General features: G+C 47.4%; 1 protein-coding gene across 1 annotated transcript; it reads right to left on the bottom strand.

Moving 5' to 3' along the window:
- Positions 1 to 12,999: 12,999 nt before the first annotated feature.
- Rbx1 (ring-box 1) lies at positions 13,000 to 22,699 on the bottom strand. The gene is made up of 5 exons (XM_051160038.1): positions 22,607 to 22,699; positions 20,820 to 20,898; positions 16,502 to 16,572; positions 13,936 to 14,021; positions 13,000 to 13,024 (listed from the first exon to the last, which is right to left on the bottom strand). The coding sequence occupies exons 1-5, from the start codon at positions 22,682 to 22,684 to the stop codon at positions 13,012 to 13,014; spliced, it is 327 nt and encodes a 108-aa protein (XP_051015995.1). The 5' UTR covers positions 22,685 to 22,699; the 3' UTR covers positions 13,000 to 13,011.
- Between the last annotated feature and the right edge of the window lie 4,927 nt (positions 22,700 to 27,626).

Here is a 27,626-nt window from a genome sequence, read left to right as displayed (position 1 = left end):
CAAGCAGTTAAGGAACCTGAGGTTCAGACAGTTTCAGGATTGGAACTCAGGACTGGGGTCCAGGCTCTTCCCTACCTTGCTCTCTGGTTTCTACCGCTCACTCACTCATGTCTTATTCAGAATATTTTGTAAAGCCTTCTTTGCCCTCCCCCACCAGGATTCCAGGCCCTGTCCTGCTTAAACTGGGGTTCATACCTTGGTTAGTATGTCACAGACCCTGAGTGCCTGAACAACAGTGCCTCTAAGAGCTGTCTAAATCCATCAAGCCCCCTCCCCCCCACTCTCCCCCCCTCTGCCCCCCTACCCCCCCCCCCCCCACTGCCCCAGCAGCTTTCTCAGGCTGAATGAGGCAGGCAGATTGCACCCAGCACTAGCCTGGAGTGGGAAGTGTAGCTTAGCTAGCCCTGTATGGAGCAATAGCCATTGCCATTGTCAAAAGGGGACTAAGGTGAGGTGACCTCCTAGGTTGCAACCCAGCAGGCCCCATGCCAGCCCTGCCCAGCTCTGGAGCACAAGAAGGACCAGCCTCCTCAGACTCCAACTCCACATCCTCCCTCCCTTTGGTCCAGCTCCACCCCGACCCTGTCACTACTCCTGGTGCCCTGGGGCTTTCAACATCTTTCCTTCCTGCAGCTGCCTGGTGTGTGTGTGTGTGTGTGTGTTGCTTTTTTAACAGGGTCCCATGGGTCCCAAGTGTGTATGTGTGTGCGCATGTGTGTTTTCTTTTTCTTTTCTCCTCTCCTCCAAGACAGGGTTTCTCTGTGTAGCCTTGGCTGTCCTAGACTCACTTTATAGATCAGGCTGGCCTCGAACTCATGGAGATTCGCCTGCCTCTGCCTCTATGTCCAGCTCTTTTTTTTTTTCTTTCTGTTTTGGTTTCACTGTGTAGTCTTGGCTGTCTTGGAACTCACTCTATAGACTAGGCTGGCCTCAAACTCATAGAGATCCACCTGCCTCTGGTCCTGAGTTCTGGGTTTTTTGTTTGTTTGTTTTTTGTTTTGCTTTTTTCAAATAGGGTTTCTCTGTGTAGCCCTGGATGTTCTGGACTCTCTTTCTAGACCAGGCTGACCTCGAACTCACAGAGGTTCGCCCACTTATTTCCTCCCTGAGTTCTAGGATTAAGGCGTGTGCCACTGCAACCTGCTGGTGGTGGGATTTTTTTTTTTTTTTTTTTTTTTTGACTCTCTCTCATTCCTTCCAGGCTGGCCTCAAACTTGCTCCATAGCCAAAGATATCTTTGACCTCCTGATCCTCCCTGTCTGCACTTACAGAATGCCAGGAGTAAAGTTTTTGTGTATAGGTGGGGGCTTTGTTTATTTGTTTGAGATAAAGGTATGTTCCACTGACCTGGCCATGAAGCTTTTTTTTTTTTTTTTAAGATTTATTTATTTATTATTTACACAATGTTCTGCCTGCACTGTGAGCTCGCATGCCAGAAGAGGGCACCAGATCTCAGTATAGGTGGTTGTGAGCCACCGTGTGGTTGCTGGGAATTGAACTCAGGACCTTTGGAAGAGCAGACAGGGCTCTTAACCACTGAGCCATCTCTCCAGCCCCGGCCATGAAGCTATTTTAAAAAGACTTTTTTTGGGTTTTTTGTTTTGTTTTGTTTTTTTGAGACAGGGTTTCTCTATGTAGCCTTGACTGTCCTAGACTCACTTTGTAGACCAAAAATAAAAAGTTAAAAGAAAACAATTAAAATAAAAATAGTCATTTTAAAGTTGGTCGGTAGTGGTGCACGCCTTTAATCCCAGGACTCAGGAGGCAGAGGCAGGCGGATCGCTGTGAGTTCGAGGCCAGCCTGGTCTACAAAGTGAGTCCAGGATGGCCAAGGCTACACAGAGAAACCCTGTCTCGAAACCCCCCCCCCAAAAAAAAAGAAAGAAAGAAAAAGAAAAAACAAAACAAAACAAAACCAACCAACCAAATAATAAACGGTTTGGTGAGATGAATTAATGGGTGAGGGCTGTAAAAGCAGAAAGGCCTAGTTTAGACTCTCCAGAAACCACAGGGAAAAACTGGGTGTGGTTACACACATTTGCCTGTAATCCCAGACCTGTAGGGGACAGAGTCAGGAATCTCACCAAGGCCTGATGTCCTCCAGCCGAGCGCCAGGTTCTATGAGACCCTGTCCTGTCTCAAGGGAATGTGATGGAGAGGGATAAAGCCACCTGATACCCTCCTCTGGCCTCTGCTCAAACAGATGCACACACTAGTGCATGCGAAAATGAAAATGATAATAATGTCTTATATTACTAATTAAATATAAAAGTTATTATTAATAACTTTTTATTTGTTTGCTTATATTTGGTTTTTCAAGACAGGCTTTCTCTATATAGCCTTGGCTATCCTGGAAGTTGCTCTGTAGACCAGAGATCTGTCAGCTTCTGCCATCAGAGTGCTGGGATTAAAGGCCTGTGTCCAGACTGCTAAACTAAATATTACTGTTTTTAAAAATCAAGCCCCGCCAGGTGTGGTGGAGCACTAGGGAGGCAGAGGTAGGCGGATCTCTGTGAGTTCGAGGCCAGCCCAGTCTACTAAGAGAGTCCAGGACAGCCAGTTTAACACAGAAAATCCCTATGCTGGAAAAAAACAAAACAAAACAAAAAAACCAAGCCTGGGTTACATAGTCTTAAAGCATCAAAATCTGTACCTAGAGAGAAGACTCAGCTGTTCAAGAGCACTGGCTGCTTTTCTGGAGGACATAAGTATGATTCTCAGGCCGCCACATGTCAGCCCACAAATATCTGTAACCCCAGATCCAGGGGATCTGTCACCCTTTTCTGATCTCCATGGGCACTGCACAAACATGGTGCACATCCATCCAAGCAGGTTAATACTCAGACACATAAAATAAAAATAAATCTTAAAGCTGGGTGTGGCGGTGCATGCCTTTAATCCCAGCACTTGGGAGGCAGAGGCACGCGGATCTCTGACTTTGAGGCCAGCCTGATTTACAGAGTGAGTCCAGGACAGCCAGAGCTACACAGGGAAATTCTGTCTCGGGGGGTTAAAAAAAAAAGCTTAAAATATTTCTCTTCAATTGTTTTATTTTATGTATATGTTGGTGTGGCTGGTGCCTGAAGGGTCCAGAAAGGGGTGTCAGGTCCTCTGAAGGAACAGCCAGCAGTCCATTCCCCCCTTTTATTTATTTATTTTAATTATTTATTATTTATACAGTATTCTGCCCACATGTGTGCCTGCCTACCATAAGAAGGCACTAGATCTCATTACAGGTGGTTGTGAGCCACCATGTGGTTGCTGGGAATTGAACTCCGGACCATCAGAAGAGGAGACAGTACTGTTAACCGCTGAGCCATCTCTCCAGCCCTATTTATTTATTTAATTACTTTACAGCTTGATCCCAGCCCCCTCCCTCCCTAATCTCTTTCAGTCCCACCCTCAGGCCTCTTCCCCTCATCCCTCACCTCCCAATCTTGTTTTTTGTTGTTTTTTGTTTTGTTTTGTTTTTTCGAGACAGGGTTTCTCAGTGTAGCCTTGGATGTCCTGGACTTACTCTGTAGACCAGGCTGGCCTCGAACTCACAGCGCTCTGCCTGCCTCTGCCTCCCGAGTGCTGGGATTACAGGCATGCGCCACCAAGCCCCCGGCTCACCCCCCAATCTTAAGTACTAATCATTCTCTACAGCCCCAGACACATCTTTGAAAGAAAAAAAAAAAAAAAAATCAAAACAAAATAAAAGAGCCAGACATGGTGGCACACACCTTTCATCCCAGATCTTGGGAGGCAGAAGCAGGCAGGCGGATCACTGTGAATTTGAAGTCAGCCAAGATAGTGAATTCCAGGACTACCAGGCTACATACTCAAACAAACAACAAAACCAAAACAAAACCCAAGCAACAAAGAGGGGTGTGTGAGCAAGAAACCTTTAGGGAGAGTGCGGTCCAGGCTCCTGAGTCCGGATGCTTCCTGCAATTCTCACTGTGGTTCCTCACAAATCTATCGGCTGGACTCCAGCTGCTTTTACAGGTTCTTTGAGCGTTGGGGGCGGAGGAGCACGGACAGATTGGCGGCAACCGGACTTGCCAAGGCTAGGCTACTCGGAGGCAACTGGATTTCCCAAACCCCAAACCAGGAAATCTGGTCTAACCAGGATAGTCCCTGCTGAACTCAGCCCTGCCCAGGAAAACCTGTATCTGGGGGTTACTGCTGTCACCTGAGAACCTGTACTTCCTGGGCTGGGAAGGAAAAGGCCTCCAAGGTCATGAATTTAACCCTTCAGGTGCCAAGGAATCTCAGATGCGGGAGTGAGTTGACTTTGTTATTTTGTTTTCATTTTGAAGTGTTGGCTTAGAAGCCACTGCACATTAGGAAGGCTCTGTACTGCTGGGGGATGGGTGGGGGCAACGTTTGAGGTCATGAAGCTTGTGGGTAATGGAAAATGCAAGTGGGTGAAGACTCAGGAAACCGAAAGAGGAACTCAGCCCCAAATTCAGTGTGAGCAGTTATTACATTGAGTGCTCCTGCCAAGGCCCAGCGCTGGTGGCCCCCAGGAATCCCAGCACTTGGGAGGCAGAGGCAAGAAGATCTCTGAGGCCAAGGCCAGTCTGGTTTACAGAGCCAGTTCCAGGGCTACACAGAGAAACCCTGAACCGAAAAACAAAACAAACAATGCTGTGGATGTACCTCAACGGTACAGTGCTCTCCGCTTAAGGAGCATAAATTATCATGGTGGTGTCATCTGTTATGGGGAGGCGGAAACAACGGGAACAGAAGTTCATTTATTCTTCACTTTGCGGTGAGTTTAAGGCCATCCTGATATATGAGAGACACTGTCTAAAATACATAAATATTGCCGGGCGTGGTGGCACACACCTTTAATCCCAGCACTCGGGAGGCAGAGGCAGGCAGAGCGCTGTGAGTTCGAGGCCAGCCTGGTCTGCAAAGTGAGTTCAGTGCAGCCAGGGCTACACAGAGAAACCCTGTCTCCAAAAACAAACAAACAACCCCCCCCATAAATATTGAGAAAGGAGAAAGAAAAATAAATAAAATGATGAAAGAATGAATGAACAGCCATACCTTCACCTGGAGTCACCCTACCAAGTTAGCAGACATTATGGGATGCTCACACAGTTGCCAAGGTCACAGAACAGCTAGTTGTAGGCAATTCAGGAATAAAAGAGTGGACCTTTCACTAAACTAGTTAACACTGATAGGTTTTCTCTGCTGAGAAAAAAGCTAATTCAAGACAAATTAAAAGTATACATAAAGCAGGTTTATTGGGGGTAGCTTTAGAGTGGGTTCACTGATCTCCCAGGAGGTGATCAGGAAAGTTGCCCTGCAGAGATGGGAGTGAGGGGTGGGGGGGGGAGACAGGAAAGGGGGGTGCAGGCAGAGAAGCATGGGCAGAGAGAGAAGAGAGGAGAGAGAGGAGAGAGAGAGAGAGAGAGAAGCCTCTGGGGGAGAGGAAGCCCAGCCCTGTGCTGGAAAGTTGAGGGTAGAGGGTACAGCAGCCATGCCTGTCTCTCTGTGTAGCCCTGGCTGTCCTGGACTCGCATTGTAGACCAGGCTGGCCTCGAACTCACAGCGATCTGCCTGCCTCTGCCTCCCGAGTGCTGGGATTAAACCACGCCTTTCGAAGCCTCTATTGTCTTTACCTTCTTGAACCAACCCATTGCCTGCCAGATCTCTTGCATAATTGCTACCTAGACCACAACACAGCTCACAGGTTTCAATGGAGTACTTATCTGTGTCACTTCCATCCCCAACTTGTGACCTGGATGTAGAAGGCCACCCCTACCAGCCCTCTAGCCCCCCACTCCTCCCTTCAAAACTCTGCTCTAATGTTATCTTCTCCAGGAACAGGCCTGTTCTGAAGATCCTGCCTAATCCAGCCTGGCTCCCCTCTGCTCCTCCTCTGCTCCCCTTTCTCTCTCTTAGCTCCCCCTCTGCCTCTCTCTTCCTCCCTCCACCTCTCTCTGCCCCCCCGCACCCCCCCCCCCCCCCCGCTTCCCTCTTCCTCCTCTGTTTGGTTTCTTCACCCACAGACTTGATGCTAGTCTTCCCTTCTCTAGAACTGGTTCCGAGGTGGACTAGGCAAAGCCTTCACATAGATTGAGGCCCAGCCTGCAGCCTGCTCCCAGCTCATGGGTGGGGGCTGGGCTGGGGGCGCTTCATAAATATTTGTTGACTCATCCGATCTGCTGCAGGCTGCTTTTATTTATGCTTTCTCCCCTTGTGGGCCTCAAGAGCTCATTCTGAAAGTCAGAAGCTTGAATTTATGTATTCCTGCTACAGCAATTGCAATTCTCCCCTTGGCAATTACTCTTGTGCGTTTAGCTGGGGAGTTAGGAGCCAGGAGGAGAGCCAGCAAACTTGTTGATGATGCTACTTGTGGGCCAGGCAGCATGCGTTTCTCTCTCTCTTTCTCTTTCACTCCCCTTCCCCTCTCTGTCCCCGCTGCCCCCCCCCCCCCCCACAGGGTTTCTCTGTGTAGCCTTGGTTGTTCTGGACTTGCTTTGTAGACCAAGCTGGCCTGGAACTCACAGTGATTCACCTGCCTCTGACTCCCAAGTGCTGGGATTAAAGGTGTGATCCACCATACCAAGCTTCTTTTTGGTTTTTCTTTTCTTTTCTTTTTTCCTTGGTTTTTTGAGACAGGGTTTCTCTGTGTAGCCTTGGCTGGCCTAGACTAACTTGGTAGACCACCAGGCTGGCCTCGAACTCACAGCCATTTGCCTGCCTCTGCCTCCCAAGTGCTGGGATTAAAAGTGTGCACTAGCACTCCCCAGCTTCATCTTTCTTTTTCTCTTTTTTCTTTCTTTCTTTTTTTTTTTTCTTAGACAGGGTCTCTCAATTATGTAGCTCAGGATGTCCTGGAATTTACTATGTAGACCAGGCTGGCCTCTAATTCATAGATTTAGCTTCCTCTATCTCTGAGAGCTGGGATTACAGGCCTGGGGTAGTATGCCTGGCTGCCATGCTTTTCTTAAAGCATCCTTCTGCTTTTCATACCATTAGACACTACTGTAAGCAAAACAACCAATAATGATGGCACACGCCTTTAATCCCAGCACTTGGGAGGCAGAGGCTGGTGGATCGCTGTGAGTTCGAGGCCTGCCTGCTCTACAGAGTGAGTCCAGGACAGCCAAGGCTACACAGAGAAACCCTGTCTCGAAAACAAAAGCAAAACAACCAATAAATAAAGCCAGGAGAATGGAGCTCAGCTGCTAGAATGCTTGTCTCTTACAGGTTAAGTCCAGCACATGGTGCCCACCTGCAATCCCAGCAGGTGGGATTAAAAGATAGAATCAAAGCGGCTGGAGCAATGGCTTAATGGTTAAGAGCACTGGCTCTCTTCTAGAGGACCCAGGTTCAATTCCCAGCACCTACATGGCAGCTCACAACTGTCTGTAGCTTAAGTTTCAGTGGATCCGGCTCCCTCACACAGATATACATGTACACCAAACACCAATGTACATAACAAATAAATAAAAAATATTTTTAAAAAAAATTAAAAGGAAAGATAGAATTAGGAAGATCAGGAGTTCAAGGTCATCCCTGACTACAAAGTAACTTTAAAGCCAGCCTGAGCTACAAAATTTCTCTTGCCTCTGACAAAGAATGCCGCAGGCATACCCCTTTTGCATGAAAATGAAGACATGACTAATCCAGGGTATGGCTGGGGAGAAGGGTTGTATTGTAGATTTGAGGGAGAAAATGGCCAGAGAGGAGAGTGACAGGAGAAGGAGAATGAGAGAGGAAAAGAAGGCGTGGGGCAGGAGGACCGAGAGAGGAGACGGAGACCAAGAGGCCAAGAGCACACGGGAACCAGGAAAGCACGTGGACAAACGGCCTAGACCAGATCTGAGAAAATAGGGGCTATGGAAGCCCAAGCCATAGGCTAGAGGGATTTAGGGTTGGGGATGGGATGAGAAATGCCTCAAGGAGCGACAGATACTTGTCCTAAATTTTCCTAATTCATTCTTATTTTCATTCCCTCCTTCCTTCCCTCCCCCTGCCCTTTTTTCCAGAAAGGGTTTTTCTGTGTAACCCTGGCTGTCTAGGAACTCACCCTGTGGACCAGGCTGGCCTCAAACTCAGAGATCCGCCTGCCTCTGCTCAAGTGCTGGGATTAAAGGCACGTGTGCCTGGCAACAGTGCCTGACAAGACTTGACACCTCCCCCTTGTGGGTTTTGAAAATCAGGAGCTGGATGCAAATGAACACTCACTTTGTTGAACACTGTTGTCAGTGGAAGAGGCTGTACCTGAATTCGAGCTGGAGTTTGAATAGCAGTCAAGGAAAGACAACCTGAGGCCGGGTGTGGTGGTACACATGCTTGTAATCTCAGCCACTGTGAGTTCGAGGCCAGCCTGGCCTAAAAATCTAGTCCAGGACAGACAAGGCTACACAGAGAAATCCTGTATAGAAAAATAAGCAAACCAAACCAACCAAACAAAAAATAAATAAAAGGAAAGGAAAGAAAGAAAAAAGAGACAGAGAAAACAACAAAACAAAACAAATGAAATACAAATTCTAAAGAAGTGAGACTGGGAACAAGTAAAAAAACAGGATTCCAGCAATGAAGAACAGGACATATGGGACTTGTCGCTGGAGTTCTGGGAAGGGTCTCACCAGGAGCATGCTACATGAGACATATCCTTCCGGGCCATGGAAATCATTGTTTCTCTTGAGCCAGGGTCTCTAGTACCCAGGATGACTGAGCTGCTGGTGCCTGGTCCTCTACCTCCCCCTAAGCTAGGTTTACAGGTTTCAAATGCTACACCCAGTCAAGACTTTATGATTCTCAGGGGAGGAAACTGCCCTTGAAGACTAGACCAACTCAGTCTGGTAAGGTGCTTGGTCTGTGTCTGTGGTCTAGCTACTCAGAGATTCGAGCAAAGACAGCCTCAAAACAGTAAGATCTCACTGGAAAAACAAACAAGCAAAAAAAAAAAAACAAACAAACAAAAAAACAAAAAAACAAAAAAACACCCAGAGCAAAGAACAAAGTAAAGTCAATTGGTCAAACTACTAAAGGTGTGGTGGCGCACGCCTTTAATCCCAGCACTCGGGAGGCAGAGGCAGGTGGATCGCTGTGAGTTCGAGGCCAGCCTGGTCTACAAAGTGAGTCCAGGATGGCCAAGGCTACACAGAGAAACCCTGTCTCGAAAAACCAAAACAACAACAACAACAACAACAAAAACATATGTAAATGAAATTGTTTCAATCTTCCCCAACCAGTAAAAACTACTTTAAAGACCTATTGGTCAGTTCTAGGGATTTGATGTCCTGCAGCAGTGGCCTCTTCCCCCTTCCTGTGTGCCAACTCTTTTGAGACTGGCCAGTTGGGAAGAGACACAGGTACCACCTTCTTGCCTCCTTGTGTTCATCCAATAACACCCTCTTGGTCAAGTGTAAAGTTCACTTTGTCCAGATACTTCAGCTGAGATCATGGAGACTTTCTGTGATCTGGAACTTACAGAGTATCAGCCCTTAGATAAGATATGATGGAGGAAGAAAGCTCAGTCCTGGGTGTCATTTTCTGACATCCACATTGTATGCAATGGCACACCCACACAGGCCTCTACACAGCACTTATCTGTAATGGGTTGTTTTTTTTTTAGTTATTTATTTTTGGTTTTTTTGAGACAGAGTTTTCTCTGTGTAGCCTTGGCTACCCTGGACTTGCTCTGTAGACCAGGCTGGCCTCGAACTCCCAGTGATCCATCTGCCTCTGCCTCCTGAGTGCTAGGATTAAAGAAGTGCGCCACCACAGCCCAGTTTGGATTTTTTTTTAGACAGGGTCTCATGTCATGTAGTTCAGCCTAGCCTTAATTTACTATGTAGCCAAAATGACCTTGAAATTTTGATCTTCCTGCCTCCAAATCCCAAGAGCTGGGGTGCACGCCTTTAATCCCAGTACTTGGGAGGCAGAGGCAGGTGGATCTCTGAGTTCAAGGCCAGCCTGGTGAGTTCCAGGACAGGACTACAGAGAAAACCTGTAGTCACCACCGCCTCCCTCCTCGCCTCCCTCCCCCCCATTACAATGTTTTTGGACATGTCCCCAGCCCTGTTGTTTATTTGGGGGGTTTTTTGTTTTGTTTTTTCAAGTCAGGGTTTCTCTGTGTAGCCTGGCTGTCATAGACTTACTTTGTAGACCAGGCTGACCTCGAACTCACAGCGATCCACTTGCCCCTGCCTCCCGAGTGCTGGGATTAAAGGCGTGCGCCATCACCACCCAGCATCCCAGTTGTTTTTGAGAGGGGTATGCTCCGATGCTGTCACATGGGTGTTGAGCAAGAAACATGTTTGCCCAGATTATTTATGCAGCTTGAATGCCAACTGGACCGGTGTAAAGATGTTTCTGGTGAAGGTGGCAGTCCTGCGATGTAACCAAAATGGCTACAGCTGCCTCCAGGTGAGCGCCTGTTACATAGCTGGCACTCAGGGCAGGTTATCCACCTTAGACTCCGAAGTTCTTCATCACTAGAGGTTTGCATGACTCCTAGTCTCCATTATCCCTTTAGGATCCTAAAAGTAAAATTTAAAAATCTGTGTGAGTTTGAAGCCAGCCTGGTCTACATAGTAAGTTCCAGACAGCCCTGCTTAAAATCAAGTAACAACAAAAACCTCCAAAACCTAACAGCAAGATCCTAAAAACTGAGAACCCAAAATTTTTACTTATCTACACACTGGGGGAATTCTTTCCTGGGGAGATATAAACATATACCCTACACTGACAAAGTCCCATTCCACCCAAGTTCACTTTAGGAAACCAGTGAGTTTATTGGGGCTTACTTATAGAATACGAGGTTACTGGCCGAAGTGTGGGCAATCCCAAAGCATCCATGCTGGGAGTCTTCTGCCCAGCAAGGATGCCTGCTTCTAGCTTTCAGTTCAGCATCCTGTAGAGGCTGCAGGGATTCCCCCAGGCCACTAGCAATGACAGCAATTGGAGAATTGCATACAAACAGCTGGAAGGTGGCGGCAATCTCACCCGTTCCTTCCCACCTGATCCTCTGAGGGAACACACAGGCCTCTTGCAGGCAAGTACTGATGGCCCGAGGGAAATGGTGGCCTCTTTGCTCAGAGGACATGATTGCACATTATAGACACAATGGGTATCAAACTGAGAAAGCTGAAGCTGTGGAGATGGCTGTCAGTAAAACAACTGCCTTGCAAACCGGAATTTAGTGCCCAGCACCCACATAGTCAGGTGTAGCAGTGGGCGGCAGAAGCAGGAGGAACCTAGGCTGTCTAACCGGTTGTCAAACCCAGTAGCAACCTCCACATGCACACTAACCCATGAGCATCTGCGCTGCCACCCACAAAATGGGGTGGGGGGGAGGTATTTTCAGCTGGGCGTGGTGGCTCATGCCTTTAATCCCAGCACTGGGGAGGTAGAGGCAGGAGGATCTCTGTGAGTTTGAGGCTAGTCTGGTCTACAAAGTGAGTCCAGGACTGCCAGGGCCACACACAGAGAAACCCTGTCTCAAAAGAACAAAAAAAAAAAAAAAAAAAAAAAAAAAAAAAAAACCGAACAAACAAAAAACCTGGCAGGCTTGGTGCTTTAATCCCAGCACTCGGGAAGCAAAGGCAGGTGGACTGCTGTGAGTTCGAGGCCAGCCTGGTCTACAAAGTGAGTCTAGGACAGCCAAGGCTACACAGCGAAACCTTGTCTCAAAAACAAACAAACAGAAACAAAAACAAAAAATAGTGCGCTGGAGCGATGGCTCAGTGGTTAAGAGCACAGCACTATCTGCTCTTCCAGGGGTCCTGAGTTCAATTTCCAACAACCACATGGTGGCTCACAACCATCTATAATGAGATCTGGCGCCCCCTTCTGGTGGCCAGGCCCACATGCAGATAGGATGCTGTATACATAATAAAGAAAAAAGAAAAGAAAAACCCTGTCTAGAAAAACAAAACAAAAAACATCCAGAAACATCATACGTTAACATATTTTTATTAAAATTAACTTTGAAAACAAAGCAAAAAACAGGATTGTTTCACATTTTTGCAATCTTTTTCTGCCTAACAACAGAAAACAGTTGGAGTTAAGTGAAGAACGCTTTCACCTGCAATTGCACTGGAGCAAGGAAGGCTTTCAGGACCTCTGCAGAACCATTAGGCACATGAAAAACCACATAAAAGCCTCTCAGACGGGACTGCAGCCACTGAATTAGCATCAGGGCGGCAGCTCTTTCCTTGGCCAGCATGTTTGAAGGAAACCGGAGCACTTAATTCCATCGGAACAGTCCTACTTATTCATGCCAGCAATTGAACCCAGGGTCTTTTTTGTTGTTGTTGTTTTTTGAGACAGGGTTTCTCTGTGTGGCCTTGGCTACCCTGGACTCTTGGCTGGCCTTGAACTCACAGCAGTGCGCCTGCCTCCGCCTCCCGAGTGCCGGGATTAAAGGCGTGCATTTTCAAACTGTCCAACCATCAAACTTTAAAATTGCTCTAGTGCCAGCCACGACTACCTAGCAGGATTTTTTGGGTGAACGTTTGTTCTAGAGAATGCAACATGCCATACACAATCAGCACTAGCCCTGGAGTGTCGTAAGCTCACATTCTCGCCAGCTTGCTACCATTTACTTGTTCTTAAATTCCCTCATGAGAGGTGAAGGAAGTCCAGAGCCAATCTGGTTGGTCCAAGGCTGCCATGTCCTTCCTTCCTCATTCAGCTGCCCGGTGCCATCTCAGAAGGAAGACAGAGCCTGAGGCGTTTCTGGGTGCTAGTGACCCACACTTCAACAGGCTCCTTGTGACCTTGAGATGATGCACTGCAGGACACTGTTCTGCTGAGGAACAGTGCACTTTTCGAGGTTGGCTTTCCGGCTTTAAGAGGTCCCTTCTCAGATCCCTCTTTCCACATACGTAAGACAGCAACCATACTGGAACTTAACGACTTTATTTGACACACAAAAAAATATGACCGTGGAAACAGCGAACTCCAAAGACAAAGGAAAGGAAGAAAACCATGGTTTTTCTATCTGCTAACTAACGGGAAGGGAGAGACTGAAGGAGCAGTGAGGAGTCTTTCCTAGTGCCCATACCTGAAAGACAAACAAATCACCCCATTAGGATCCTGCAGAGTTAAAGCCATAAAACCTATTAAACACACATTTTTTTTTTTTTACTTTTGTTTATGGAGACAGGGTTTCTCTGTGTAGCCCTGGCTATCTTCAAACTACTTTGTATACGAAGTCGGCCTCAAATTCTAATTCTGGGATCAAAGGCATGCTCTAGTATGCTTTGTTTACTAATGACAATGTAATCGATTTGCTCTAAGTTTGGTAACTTGAGGCACTGGGCTTGGAAGGCTGAGGTGGGAGGGTCCTCATAAACTTGAGGCCAGCCTGAATTATAGAAAGAGATGCTGTCCCAAGGGGGGAAAAACCCTCAAACAACAGGAGTGGGTTTTGGTGAGCACACCTGTGATCTCTGCACTGAAAAGGCAGAGGTAGGAGGAATTCCCAAAGGCCAGCCATGGCTACACTAAGAGACCCCAAACCTCAAACACATAAAATAAAGTATGGTGGTGCACAGCTTTAATTCCAGAGCTTAGAAAGCAGACCTCTGAGGTCTAGGCCTGCCTGGTCACTGAGTGAGTCCCAAGACAGCCAGGGCTACATAATAGATAGAATCAGTCTTCAAACAAACATACAAAACCAATGAATTAAATAAGGCACGTGAGCTGGCCATGGTGGCACATGCCTTTAATCCCAGCCCTCCGGAGGAAGAGGCAGGTGGATCTCTGTGAGTTCGAGCCCAGCCTGGTCTACAGAAAGAGTAAGAAGACAGCCAGGGCTACACAGAGAGACCTTGTCTCAACACCCCCCGGACCCGACCCCCCCTCCCCACAATGCTCCACCACCACTCTAGCTGCTTTCAGCTTGAGGCCAGTAGGAGAAACACAAAGCAGAAGACCCAGGCATGGAACCCCAAACAGGGAAGAAACACCTACTTTTGGAATTCCCACTCTCTGTTGTCCAATGGACACACCTGCCTCGTTTTGAGCCACCGAGAGATGCAGTGGAAATGGAAAGCATGCTGAAAGAAAAGACAAGTGTTACATGTCACTGCCGCCACCAGCTGCCTTGGATGAGAGGGCAGCATCACACCCGACATCTCAGAACCCTCTTCCTGGTAAGGGCGTTTCCCACAGAACACAATGACACGCCTTCACCGCTGAAGAGACTACCAGGAGCCCATTCTGACAGTGAGGGCCTGTCTCTTTGAGGGAATGTGGATCCTGGTGCCATTTGGCTGCTAGCAGGATGCTTCTACTTCCCTGAGAAAGGAGGCCCTGATCACACAGACTTCAAGTGTGAGAAAATATTACTCTTCTTTCTCAGAAACAACTTTCTAGAAGATTCTGTCCTTTCAGACTCTCCCTCCACCCCCACCCCCAGACTGGGTTTCTCTGTGTAGTCTTTCTTGGCTATCCTGGACTTGCTTTGTAGACTCACAGTGATGCGCCTGCCTCTGCCACTGCAGCCCTAGAGAGCAGGGTGGACAGACATTACTATCTGTAGCTTGCAGACAGGAAACGGAGCCTCACAGACAAATGACTCGTCTAACTAACAGAGCTGGTTCATGCAAGACCCAAAACTAGCACCGTAGCCTAGTGTGGTGGCTTCTGGCATAGCATGCCAGGCTCTCCTTTACAAAAGCTACCTGAACAAAGTCATTTTTATCTAAATTTGTTTTGTTTTCAAGACATGCTTTCTCTGTGCAGTCCTGGCTGACATTGAACTTGGGGATCTGCCTGTCTCTGCCTCCAGAGAATTGAGATTAGGCGTGTACTATGATACCTGACTCTAAAAGCCAGGAAGTGGCACATTCCTTTAATCCAGTACCTGGAGGCAGGTACAGCTAGGGCAACAAAGTGAATGTCTAAATAAATAAAAATTTTAAATTATGTCTACTTATGTTTGCACAGAACTCACCCGGAGCTCAGAGAGTAGCCTGTGGAAGCAGTTCTTTCCTTCTACCACAGGGGTTCCAAAGATTGAGCTCTGGTTGTCAGGCTTGGCACTGAACACTTTTACCCATGAACCACCTCAGCAGGCTCACCCCCTTTCCCTTCGTACAGAACAATGTCACCACCAGTTGAAAGTAGTGAGGGCAAAGCACCGATGTAGTTCCTCTATCTCCATGAATGTTCAACTCAACCTTTGGCTAATGCGGGCTGTGAAGTGGCCATAGGGTCTGACGGAGATGGAGGAGAGGGCAGGAATGGGAAGACAGCCTTAGGCCACAAACACAGCACTGAGCATTAGTGACGGCCATCCCCAAAGCTATATTCACTTTGCTTTCTTTTAAAGATTATTATTTAAGCCAGGTGTGGTGGCACACACCTTTAATCCCAGCATTCGGGAGGCAGAGGCAGGTGGATCTTTGTGAGTTCAAGGCCAGCCTGGTCTACAGAGTGAGTCTAGGACAGCCATAACTACACAGAGAAACTGCCTCGAAAAACCAGTAAGTAAGTAAGTAAATAAATAAATAGATAAACATTATTATTCAAATTAGGTGTACACACGTGTCTGCCATGAGCATGTGCAGGTGCCTACAGAAGGCAGAGATCCAGATTCTGGGAGCTGGAATTACAGGTGGTTGTGAGCTGCCTGCTGGGCAGAGCAGTGTGTGCCCTTAACTGTTGATCCCTCAGTTAGCTTACTTAACAAATATATCTGCTGACTATGTCCTAGGATCCACTCTAAGCACTTTTAGGACATCTATGTATCTGGGTGTGCACTTGTGTGTCAGTTAGGAGGACAGCCTGTGGAGTTCAGCTCTCTTTCTACCATGTGGTCCCAGAACTGAAGCTCAGGCTTGGCACAAGGCCCTTTATCCACTGAGCCGTCTCACTGGCCCTCTAAGCACTTTTAAGAGTTAAATCATTTTATCTTGCTTACAGTTTCATTATTAGCCATGTTTTACTTGAGGGAAACCAGGAGCAGAGATGTTAAATATTCTGACAAAGTTACTAGCAAGTCAGACAGCTGCCCCCAGCACCTGTAATTCCCTGCGTCACAATGGAAGCTGTGCATCCTGGGCCTGACTGGCCACTTTCAGCTCATGTAACTAAGACTGTAATTGTGCTGTGCTGGGTGGTGGTGGGGCACGCCTTTAATCCCAGCACTTGGGAGGCAAAGGCAGGCGGATTGCTGAGTTTGAGGCCAGCCTGGTTTACAAAGTGAGTCTAGGACAGTCAAAGCTACACAGAGAAACCCTGTCTCAAAAAACCAAAATAACAAACAAACAACCCAAACAAACAAACAAAAAAACCCCAAAAGATTGCTTAGGAAAGTGGGTCCACTTAGCAATTAAGACAAACAAGTATTTGTATAACCACTGTTTATCTGGTCAAAACTAAATACCACAAGATTTAAAATCTGCTTTTACAATTTGTATAATTTGGTAGAAAGGTGGGCTACTCATTCTTCCCTTACTAAATTTCAAGCCTGGCAAAGCAGGAAAAGCAGCAATGCATGCACAAGCCACCCACAGCAAAGACGGTTCCTTACATTACAGACTCCCCATGCAACGGTACACTCTTCAGAGGTAGCGGACGCCTGGTTGGCCTGACATTCGATGCCTGTGGGAACAAGGGAAGAGCATCACTGACCTGGGGGCAGCAGCTTCAACCCAGCCAGCCAGGTCCTCAACTGGGTAACTGGCCACGAAGCGTTTTCAGTGGGTGGTGAAAAAGGTGAAGAGGGCTGTGTGGTGGCTCAAACCTACAGTCCCAGCCCTTGGGAGGCAGAGGCAGGAGGATCTCTGTGAGTCTTTGTGAAGGTAGCTTGGACTACTCATTTGTTCCCCCTAATGATTTTCGAGATGAGCAAAGCAGAAAGTGACGATACATTGACAAAGTGTTGTGAAGATGGCAACAGTGTCCCTTCTGAGTTTAGTTTAGACTAGTCAGTGTGGTACAGCTATAGCAGACTAGCGGGTGGGATGTAGAAAATGCTGAGGCATTACTGGCCTGACGGTTGGTCCTTTCCCCACCCCTCAGAAACCAGAGGCCAGGTTTGAAATCACTGACCTGCTTCTGCTGTTCAGAGTCACTAAAGCATGGCTGTGAGAGACTCTAAGGTCAGTGCTCTACAGTCAGGAATTTACTAGGGCTGGGGCTGGGGGCTCATGCCTGTAATTCAGCTCTTGGGAGGCAGAGACAGTCAAAGTGATGCTGAGTTCCAGGCTAGCCTGGACTATACAGTGAGACCTTATCTCAAACAAAAACAACAATGGACAGCCGCGCCCCACCCCCAAACTCAGATACTCAAATCAAGATCAACATAGTGGTGCATGCCTATTTTCCCAGTACTTTAGAGGCGGAGGGAGATCTCACCAGCAGGATTCTCTTGTTTTTGTTTTTCAAGACAGAGTTTCTCTGTGTAGCCTTGGCTGTCCTGGAACTCACTGGGTAGACCAGGCTGGCCTCCAACTCATAGAGATCTGCTTGTATCTGCCTCCCAAGTGCTGGGATTAAAGGTGTGCACCACCACTGACTGGCTTTCTTATTTTTATTTTTTGAGCCAGCTACACACAGAGAGGCAGAGTCTCCCGCTGCCGTGAGTTTGCTGTGTCGCAAACGGTGACTTTGAACTCATCGTCCTGTCTCCACCTCCCAAGTGCTGGGATCCCAAGTATATACTGTGAGACTCACATCTGTCACAAGTTTTTGCTACGGAAGCTCATTATTTTACATCATGTGACATTTTCGAGGATATGAGAGAAGCAGAGCAGCAGGATCATGAAGTTGCAGTCAGCCTGGGCAACACACAGGGTTCCAGGCCAGCCTGGTTATGAAGCCATTTCAAAAACAGCCAAACCAAAACAACAGCATTAAAGCAAAAAACAATCAAAAAACCAAAACAGCTTGGTATGGTGGCACTCACCTGTAATCCCAGCACTCACAGGGGCAGAGGCAGGGGGATCCCTGTGACTTGGAGGACAGCCTGGTCTACAAAGTGAGTCCAAGACAGCCAAGGCTAAAGAGAAACCCTGACACACACATACACACACAGATATACCATATTATGAGGCAAATAAATGTCTAGTGGGAAAACATGCTAGTGCTTTTGCTGTCCTCTTGGAAGTACGCTCTGAGCATTGTAATGCCCTTTACTATTCTTTTTTTTTTGTTTTTTTTGTTTTTTGAGACAGGGTTTCTCTGTGTAGCCTTGGCCATCCTGGACTCACTTTGTAGACCAGGCTGGCCTCGAACTCACAGCGATCCGCCTGCCTCTGCCTCCCGAGTGCTGGGATTAAAGGCGTGCGCCACCATGCCCGGCCCCTTTACTATTCTTAGATGAGAGCCCCAAAGAAATAGGATTTTCTCTGGATGCAACTTGTGAAAAATACAAGGGACAGAAACCCCACTCCCACCCGGTGTTTAAACTGCTGTGTTTCAGAGATGGGTTCCTCCATCTGTATTAAACATGGAGACTGATCCACTCTCACTGTAGCTTAAAAAAGAAAACGTCAAAGTTCAAAGAAACTCTCAGCCACTGCAGCTACCAGCAGATGTCACAAGTGCTTTTCAACACAAAACCTGATTCCTGCTTTCCAAGCTGAAGGGATCTTAGGCTCTAAACACCATTGGGTTCTGTTATTCATCTAGCAAACATCCAGGGCAGTTTTAGTATGTACTAGCCAGGGTTAGAGCAGTAAACAACAGGAACAAAACAGGGCACTGTCTAAGCTAGGGACATCCAGGGCACCACAGCACGCCTTGGGTATCTGAGAGAAGAGCCAGCAGCCCCGTGCGCCCTGCTAAGTGAAGAGTGTGTGGGATACACATATCTAACAGGCGCAGAAGCACACACACGTGCTAGGACATGAAGAGTGTGTGGGATACACACATATCTAAACAGGCGCACAAGCACACACACGTGCTAGGACATGATACTGTTTGAACCTGCAAACCTAGAACTTGAGATTATAAAGGGCTATCTCTTACTTTATAATTTATTCACTTATTGATTTAATGTGTAGGGTGTTTTGCCTCCTCCAGTGTGTGTCTGCTGCCGGTGGAGACCAGAAGGTATTGAACACCCTGGAACTGAAGTGACCAGACCATGGTAAGCCTATATTTGGGTGCTGGGAACTGAACCTGGGTCCTCTGGAAGAGTAGCCAGTGCTCTTATCTCCTGAGCCTGTGACTATAAATTATTTATTTGTTTATTTTTGGTTTTTTGAGACAGGGTCTGTCTGTGTTAGCCTTGGGTGTCCTAGCCTCATCTGTAGACCAGGCTGGCCTCAAACTCACAGCGATCCACCTGCCTCTGCCTCCCGAGTGCTGGGATTAAAGGCCTGTGCCACTATACCTGGCTTAGCCTGTGACTATAAATTTTGCCCAACAAAAACTAGCTTAGATAAGAGTACTGTAGTTCAGAGTGGATTCCTGGACAGTGAGGGCTGTTTGTTACACAAAGAAACCCTGTCTCCAAAAACAAAAACCAAACCAAACAAAACAAAATCCTAAAAAGTAGCTGGTCATGGTGGTACATGCCTGTAATCCCAGCACTGGGGAGGTAGAGGCACACAGCTTTCTCCAAGTTCGAGGCCAGCCTGGTCTACAAAGTAAGTCCAGGTCAGCCAAGGCCATACAGAGAACCCAAGAACCAAAAACAAAACAAAACAACAAAAAACAAAGCCAAAACCAACCAAACAAGCCCAGAGTACTGTAGTTCAAACCTTAGTAGCTCTGTGTGGTTTGTGATTCACCACTATATTCCTGCTGCCCCTCCCAAACACTCGGATTACAGGCACGCATTTACATATCTACCTTCAAAGGCCATTTTCTTTTTTCTTTCTTTTTTTTTTTTGAAACAGGGTTTCTCTGTGTAGCCATGGCTGTCCTAGAACTTGCTCTGTAGACCAGGCTGTCCTCAAATTCAGAGATCAGCCTGGAATTAAAGGTGGCCAAAGGTTATTTTCTTTCATTATTATTTTTGCCTTTGTGTCTGTATAAGATGAGGAAAAAATGGCAAGTCTGCCCACAACTCATTTTAATTTTTATTTTTTATTTTTTGGTTTTTCGAGACAGGGTTTCTCTGTGTAGCTTTGGCCATCCTGGACTCACTTTGTAGACCAAGCTGGCCTTGAACTCACAGTGCTGGGACTAAAGGCATGCGCCACCACGCCCGGCTCCACAACTCATTTTAAATGGGATCTTGCCAGCTTTATTCTGAGAGCTGAGTATGCCTCCAGAACATTTTTTTTTTTTAATTTTTTGAGACAGGGTCTCTCTGTGCAGCCTTGGCTGCCCTGGACTCGCTTTGTAGACCAAGCTGGCCTTGAACTCACAGAGATCTACTTGCCTCTGCCTCCTGAGTGTTGGGATTAGAGGCATGTACCACCACACCCTGCTCAAAACATCACTTTTAAAAAGAATTTAACTCAGCCCGGTGGTGGTGGCGCCTTTAATCCCAGCACTCGGGAGGCAGAGGCAGGCAGATCGCTGTGAGTTCAAGGCCAGCCTGGTCTACAAAAACAAGTCCAGGACAGTCAAGGCTCCACAGAGAGACCCTGTCTTGAAAACAAACAAAACCAAAAAAATAATTTAACTCAGGAGGCAGAGACAGGTGGACCTCTAAGTTTGAGGCCAGCCTAATCTACAAAGTAAGTTCCAGTACAGCCAGGGCTACACTGAGAAACCCTGTCTCCAAAACCAGTAACAAAAATCTGTATCAAACATGCCAACGGATCAGCTGCGCGAGTCCTAAGGGTTCTGACGCTGCTTTGTATCTACTTTGGAAGAAGGAAACTGGGCGCATCAGGATGACCACCATTTCTGTCAGCCCGACTTCTTCCCACCCTCCCTGAGTTACTTACAAAGATCCATAATGTGGTTCCTGCAGATGGCACAGTTATCAACCACAATGTCCCAGGCCCAGAGGGCCACTGCATTCCACTGCAAAGAGAAAGGGAGGAAACAATGCGTTTTCCTTGTGATGTAACAAACTCAATAGGATTTCAGATTTTAGTTACCACAACCTGGCCATAGGGCCCAGCAAAAAAAAGGATGTTTCTGGACAAACTATTTGTACCTACCTCAGAGGACAACAATAGACCACAGGTATACTTCCCAATTCATCCACAGATGGGGATCTTTGTTTGGTTTATAATGTAAAATACTTTAGCTAGCCAAAGTAATGTAAGAAAATTAGGAATATTTTAAAACACCTGATTTAGGGAAGTAGAAACTTTAAATAAGTAAAACTTATAAAATTGTTACAATTATTGTGCAGCTTTCCCTGACAGTTGTGGAAGAACGCAAAATCTGTGTCAAGTATCTGCTCTTCAAGTAGTCCTGGACACAAGTGCAGGGTGAGCAAACAGAATGAACTAAGATGCGGACTGGATCATAGAGTGGATAATCGTGGGATAAGCTGCATGGCTAGTTACCTACCCAGTGCCAGCACACAGAGCAAGGTCATCTCTCCAGCCTTACAAGAGCACTTCATGGCCAAGTAGAATCTACTACAGTAAGTTTTCTTTTCCACTGATCAAGTAATCTGATGTTCTCAACTTTTACATGTCCAAACTATTACTTTGTTAATTCTAGTTAAGTCGATCTAAAAGTCATTCATCTGGCTTCTGCAACATACACATATGTTAGACCTCCCTCTCAGTAACTTCTACATCTGTTCATCTTCAATATGGCTGCTGGCTGTAACTGAGCAGCAGTGGCCACAATGAGACCAAAAAAAAAAAAAAAAAAAAGGTGGGGGTGGGGACTGGTCTCAGCGACGTGTTCTAAAAACAATATATAAGAAAACACACTCCCTACTTCAAGATCTTCATTTTGAACAGATTTACGTAAAATTTGGTAGGAACGGACACTTTTCTGCCAAACTGTTGGCAAATTATGAAGAGAAATCGCATGCTTTTCGGTTTCGAGGTCACTAACAATTAGTACTCCACCTTCCTAAATGCCGCAAGTTCTGGGCTCGCTTTTAAAGCCCACTAGGCTTTTTAGTTACTTGTTGTTGTTAGAAGGGTTACCCGGATATTAGAGAACTACTGGGGTGGCAGAAGGTGTGTGACAACCAGTAGACGTCTCGTCAGGACCAAGCTTTTACACTCGAGACTATGGGTTTAGAGGCTAACGAGGCCTCCACACAATCGAGGGCCAAAACGGATCCCTCGGAGTCAACAGTCTTGGGATCCAGCAAGGGGCGGGGCTCCTCAAAAGCCTTCACGGCGCTAAGACCTCACGTTCCCGGCTTTCTCCACACAGCCCCATCCTCCACCCGCCGCAGTCTCTTCTCCGGTCTCCATCCCACCCAACCCCACCCGTCCCTCCCCCACCGCTCAGTCACTTCAGTGACAGCTCATGTGCTTGGCTCCCGCACAGAAGTCGACCCCCGCGTATTTCCAGTAAACAGCTCTGCGATTGGCCCCAAAGCTTCCGCAGCGAAACTAACGTGGGCCCAGGCAGTGGGCCATAGTCACGCCGATCAACCGTAGGCCCGCCCCCCGGCTTCCTTTCGCGGTCCCGAGTCCCAGGTACGCCCTGAAAATGAAGCCCTTTTCCCCGCGCCTGGCTCGTCCTCGGGCCTGCCAGCCAGATCCGTGTCTCCCTAGCTTCCCCGAGGAAGGCGTTGGGGACACCCAACCTTTTTCACTTCAAAGCGCTTCTTGCCCGCGCCGCTGTTGGTGCCGCTGGGAGTATCCACGTCCATCGCTGCCGCCATTTTGGAAACACACCGCCTAGCGCCTGGCCACTGCGCCTGCGCGTCGGCTCACAAATCATCCCCTGTCCCCACCCCCCCTACCCGCTCCTCCTCCCGCACCCCTCCCCTCATTGGAGCGCTCGGGTAGAAGGGGCGGAGGCTGCGGCCACGCCCCTTAAAGGCGCAGGCTGAGGTTCCCTTTGGCTCTCCGCTTGGGAGGAGGTCGGGGCGATCGAGGCGGGGCCGGGTGGGGTCGGGCGGGGCCGGGCGGGGCTGCGGGACATGAGCTGGCCGGTGGGAATGTCCGTGAGGTCTCAGGCAACCTGACTACTTCATCTGGGGCGGCGACTGCTTCCTTCTTTACCCGCACTTATACCTGGTCTAGGCCCACAGCGCTGCCCCCGAGGCTGCGGTGCCAGGGGCATGGGCGGGTCTGTGGAAACCCGAGACTCGGAAACCTCGGCCTTCTGCCCTGCGAGGCTGGGCTTCGGAGCTAGGGGGCCCCCAGCCTCCCAGTTTCAGTTTGGCAAATGATTTGTTGGGGAGAGAAAAGGCCTGAACGTTCTTCCCCATAGCAAACAGAGCAGACGTTCTGTAGTTCTCTGCCAGAAAGAGACTGAGAATTCTTAGGAGCCCTTCCATAGCCGGCCAGTGCTAAATGGTCCTTTTCTCCCCGTTTCCAATCTGAGTTTTGGTACTTGTTCATCTGTAGTGGCTGAAGTTGAGATAGTCTGATTTTCTTTTTCCCCCCGAGACAGGGTTTCTCTGTGTAGCCTTGGCTGTTCTGGACTCACTTTGTAGACCAGGCTTGCCTCGCCTCGAACTCATAGTGATCCTCCTGCCTCTGCCTCCGGAGTGCTGGGATTAAAGGCGTGCGGCACCACGCCCGGCCCGATATTCTGTTTTTCTTACTGGTCATTCCCATCGAGCTAAAGAGCATGTACTTTCTATCTTTCCCCCATGTTTAGTCCAGACCTCCATGGTTTTATCTCCTAAACTTGCAGAGGTATGACTAGAATACATTGCGCGTGCGCGCGAACACACACACACACACACACACACACACACACACACACACACACACACACACACATTCTATAATCCTAGGACTTGGGAAGCTGAAGCAGGAGGCTGTTGTATTCCAGTTCCCCCACCAGGACAACAAAAGTTTGTTTTTTTTTAAATTTGAAATGCCACATATTGTCTTAAAATAGATACTTACTGGAAGGTAATGGAGGATGTACTTGATTCGATTGCTAAGCGGGGAAACACGTCCAAGAACAACACTACAGCTTTAACTTTCACAAAGAAAACATGTGAGAGCCTTGCAGGGTGGGTTTGCCAGGCTCTACTTCCCATATTAAAACTGTTGTTGATGTAGCATGTGTTAACAGACCCCCAAAGGGACGCTAGAAACCATAGTTAATTAAGACACCGAGGACGTACTTATCCTAGGCAACAAATATCTTGAGTATGCACTAGGTTCTTTAAAGTTTGGTTTATAGCCTGGCATGGTGGCACATGCCGGTGATCCCAGAACTCGGGAGGCAGAGGCAGGCAGATCTCTGTAGGTTCAAGGCCAGCCTGGTCCCCAAAGCAAGTCTAGGTCAGCCACAGCTACACAGAGAAACCCTGTTTCAAAAAAGCCAAAACCCAACACCCTCCAAAAAAGGAATCTGCGCAACTCTGTTGCCTGTATCCAACCAAGTGATGAGGATAGAAGGGGAGAGCCACCATGCTCAGCTACACCAGGTCCTATTTTAAACAGAAAAACCACTTTGATGAAGTTAACTCTCAGAAGGGAAATAAAACACAAATCAACAACTATATCAGGGCATCTCAGTGATACATGCTACAGAAAACATGCTCATAGATTGGGGGAGGAGGCAGCAATGTGTCTTGACTAACATGCACACATTTTTTTTTTTTTTTTTTGGTTTTTCGAGACAGGGTCTCTCTGTGTAGCCTTGGCCATCCTGGACTCACTTTGTAGACCAGGCTGGCCTCGAACTCACAGCGATTCGCCTGCCTCTGCCTCCCGAGTGCTGGGATTAAAGGCGTGCGCCACTACGCCCGGCTCATGCACACATTTGAAGAAAGGCATTGGGCAATTTTGTTATCTTGACAACATTCTTTTATTTATTTATTTTTGGTTTCTCGAGACAAAATCTTCCAAAATCTTAACCCAAACCAAAGGATCTTTAAAGCCCATCCTTTTCCATCTGTCTGTATTTAGTCTGAACCAGAAAAGTCCTTGTCAGGAATAAGTCTGTTGGTTATTATTCTTACTTTTAGGTCCTCACCCTACAGGTCCTTTTCCAGATTTTTGTCCCCTACTATGTATTAACTAGGCCAGAGGCATACTTTTTGGGACCAGTTTTTATGTGGCCTGTCAATGACCAAGTACCCTTGTGCTGGGATTACAGGCAGTGCCACCATGCCCAGTGTAGCTGGAAACTGAATTAAGAGATTTATATCAGGCAAGCACTCTAACGACTGAGCCATGTCCCCAATTCCTGTATTTATTTAATATGTTTGTGTGTGTGTGTGCATGTACTGGGCCAGGGGAAAGGGAGGTACCCATCTTGTTTTCTGAGATGGAGACTCTCACTGGCCTTGAAGGCAAGGCTGACTGCACGGTGAGCAGTTGGTTCTGGGCTTACATTCATGCCTGTAAGGCAAGCTCTCCTTTTTGACTCAAGGCCTCTCTCTGGAGCCCTGGGTGTCCTGGAACTTGCTATGTAATCCAGGCTAGCCTTAAACTTACAAGATATCTGTCTGCTGTGGTCTCTGAAGTGCTGGGATTAAAGAAGCCTGGGTCTTGCTATGTAGCCGACACTGGCCTGGAATTCACTGTCTTCCTGTCTCAGCCTCACAGGCTTCCAGGCACACACCAGTTCACTTTTCGTTTGTAACCTTTGTGGAGACTGGATTATAGACGTCTGTTAAGAAGGGAACAACGTTAATCAGCAGGTCTTATGCTTTGATAGCACTAGAATGGGGTTTGGATGATCTTAGGACTCTTTAGTTATTTATTATTTTAAAATTTTATTTATTTTATATATGAGTACCCGATCTGCATGTACACCTGCGGGCCAGAAGAGGGCATTATATCTCATCATAGATGGTTGTGAGCTACCATGTGGTTGCTGGGAATTGAACTCAGGACCTCTAGAAGAGCAGACAGTGTCTTAACTGCTGAGCCATCTCTCCAGCACAAGGTCTCACTATGTAGCCCTGGCTGTCCTGGAACTGTCTATGTAGACCAGGATTTTCTCAAACTCAACCCATCAGGCAAGATATACCCACTGACTCAATAGTGGCATAACTGTTACAGAAGTAAGCACCATTCTTTTTATTTGGTTTAGTTGGATCTGAGGCCTGTTCTATAGGATGGGACTTGTATCAGGTGCTGTGAACCTGTGAACAGCCTATGGCTGGAGGGGCTATTAACCCTAGTAGGGATACTATTGCTGCTTTGCTAAAGTGGACCTCATCGTCTGTCAAATTGCCTTTTACTATTGCTGCTTTGCTAAAGTGGACCTCATCGTCTGTCAAATTGCCTTCTAAGTACATTTTTGTCCAGAGACTCACACTGCTGTCAGTTTTGGTCAGAGAAGCTTCTTTTTCACAGTAGGCAGTGGTTAGAGTTGGGACTTGTAAGTGGTTCATGTGAACAGAATACGTGATGAGTGTTCGTCCCTAAGTGAGATGTCGCTTCCTCCAAGGCTCAGGGAACACTCTGGCAGAGGGAGTGGAGAGAGGGTAAGACCGAGATGAACGGCTGGGGTGTTGTGGAATGCTGTCTTCCAGGTAGGACATGGCCGTGGCACCCTTGAATGCTCAGCAGCCCGTGATTCCCTACACAAGGCCCATCAGCATCCCTATGCAGGCTCTCCTCCAGCGATCTGCAGGGGTCACTGGAGCTGGATAAGGGAGAGGCATTTCCTTTTGCGAAGTTGCCAGTGGTTGCCCGTACTTCCATAAGTGACCTCTCACCCATGTTTCTCTAAGTAACCCTTTGAGACTTATTAGTGCACACACAGACACAGACGTGTCTCCCGCCCCCCCCCCCCCAACCATGAAAGTAAAAAGGGGATTAGCTGAGAAGGGGGAGCTCGGTGAGAGTAGGAAGGAGATGGCAGAGCATAGTGGATGTGAGTCAGCTGTACTATTTACAGGCTGGAGCTATGGTTCAGCAGTTTAGAACACCCGCTGCTCTTCCAGAAAACCACGGTGTAGCCGGGTGTGGTGGCACAGGCCTTTAATCCCAGCATTTGGGAAGCCAGAGGCAGAGGCAGGTGGATCTCTGTGAGTTCTAGACCAACCTGGACTACAAAAGGAGTCCAGGACAGCCAGGACTACACAGAAAAATCCTGTTTAGAAAAACAAAAATTAAAAAAAAAAATCAGAGAGTTGGTAAATGGTTATGTTCATTTTTTTGAGATGTGTTGAACATCAAACTTTAGCAACTACCCCATCTCCCACCCCCCAAAAAAAAGTTGACCTGGGTGTGGTGGTGCACGCCTTTAATCCCAGCACTCAGGAAGCATAAGCAGGTGGATCACTGAGTTCAAGATGAGCCTGGTCTACAAAGTGAGTCCAGGACAGCCAAGGCTACACACAGAAACCCAGTCTCGAAAACCAAAAAACAATAACAGAAATCTTTAGCAACTACATCGTGCTATTTTAAATAATTAAACATTTAGTCAGGGCCTTGCATAAAGAAGGGAAGCAGACATTTTAAAATGACTATTTATTTATTTATTTATTGGTTTTCAAGACAGGGTTTCTCTGTGTAGCCTTGGCTGTCCTGCACTTGCTTTGTAGACAAGGCTGCTTTAAATGATTTTTATTAATTTTCAATCATTGATGTGTTAGTGAGTATGTGCGTGTGAGTGCAAGTGCCCTCAGGCTAGAGGAATTTGATCTTCTTCTGGAACTAGAGTCACAGGCAGTTGTG

This window comes from Acomys russatus, chromosome 17 (genome assembly GCF_903995435.1).
Source record: "Acomys russatus chromosome 17, mAcoRus1.1, whole genome shotgun sequence".
NCBI classification, from domain to species: Eukaryota; Metazoa; Chordata; class Mammalia; order Rodentia; family Muridae; genus Acomys; species Acomys russatus.
This window is presented reverse-complemented; position numbering and strand designations above follow the sequence as displayed.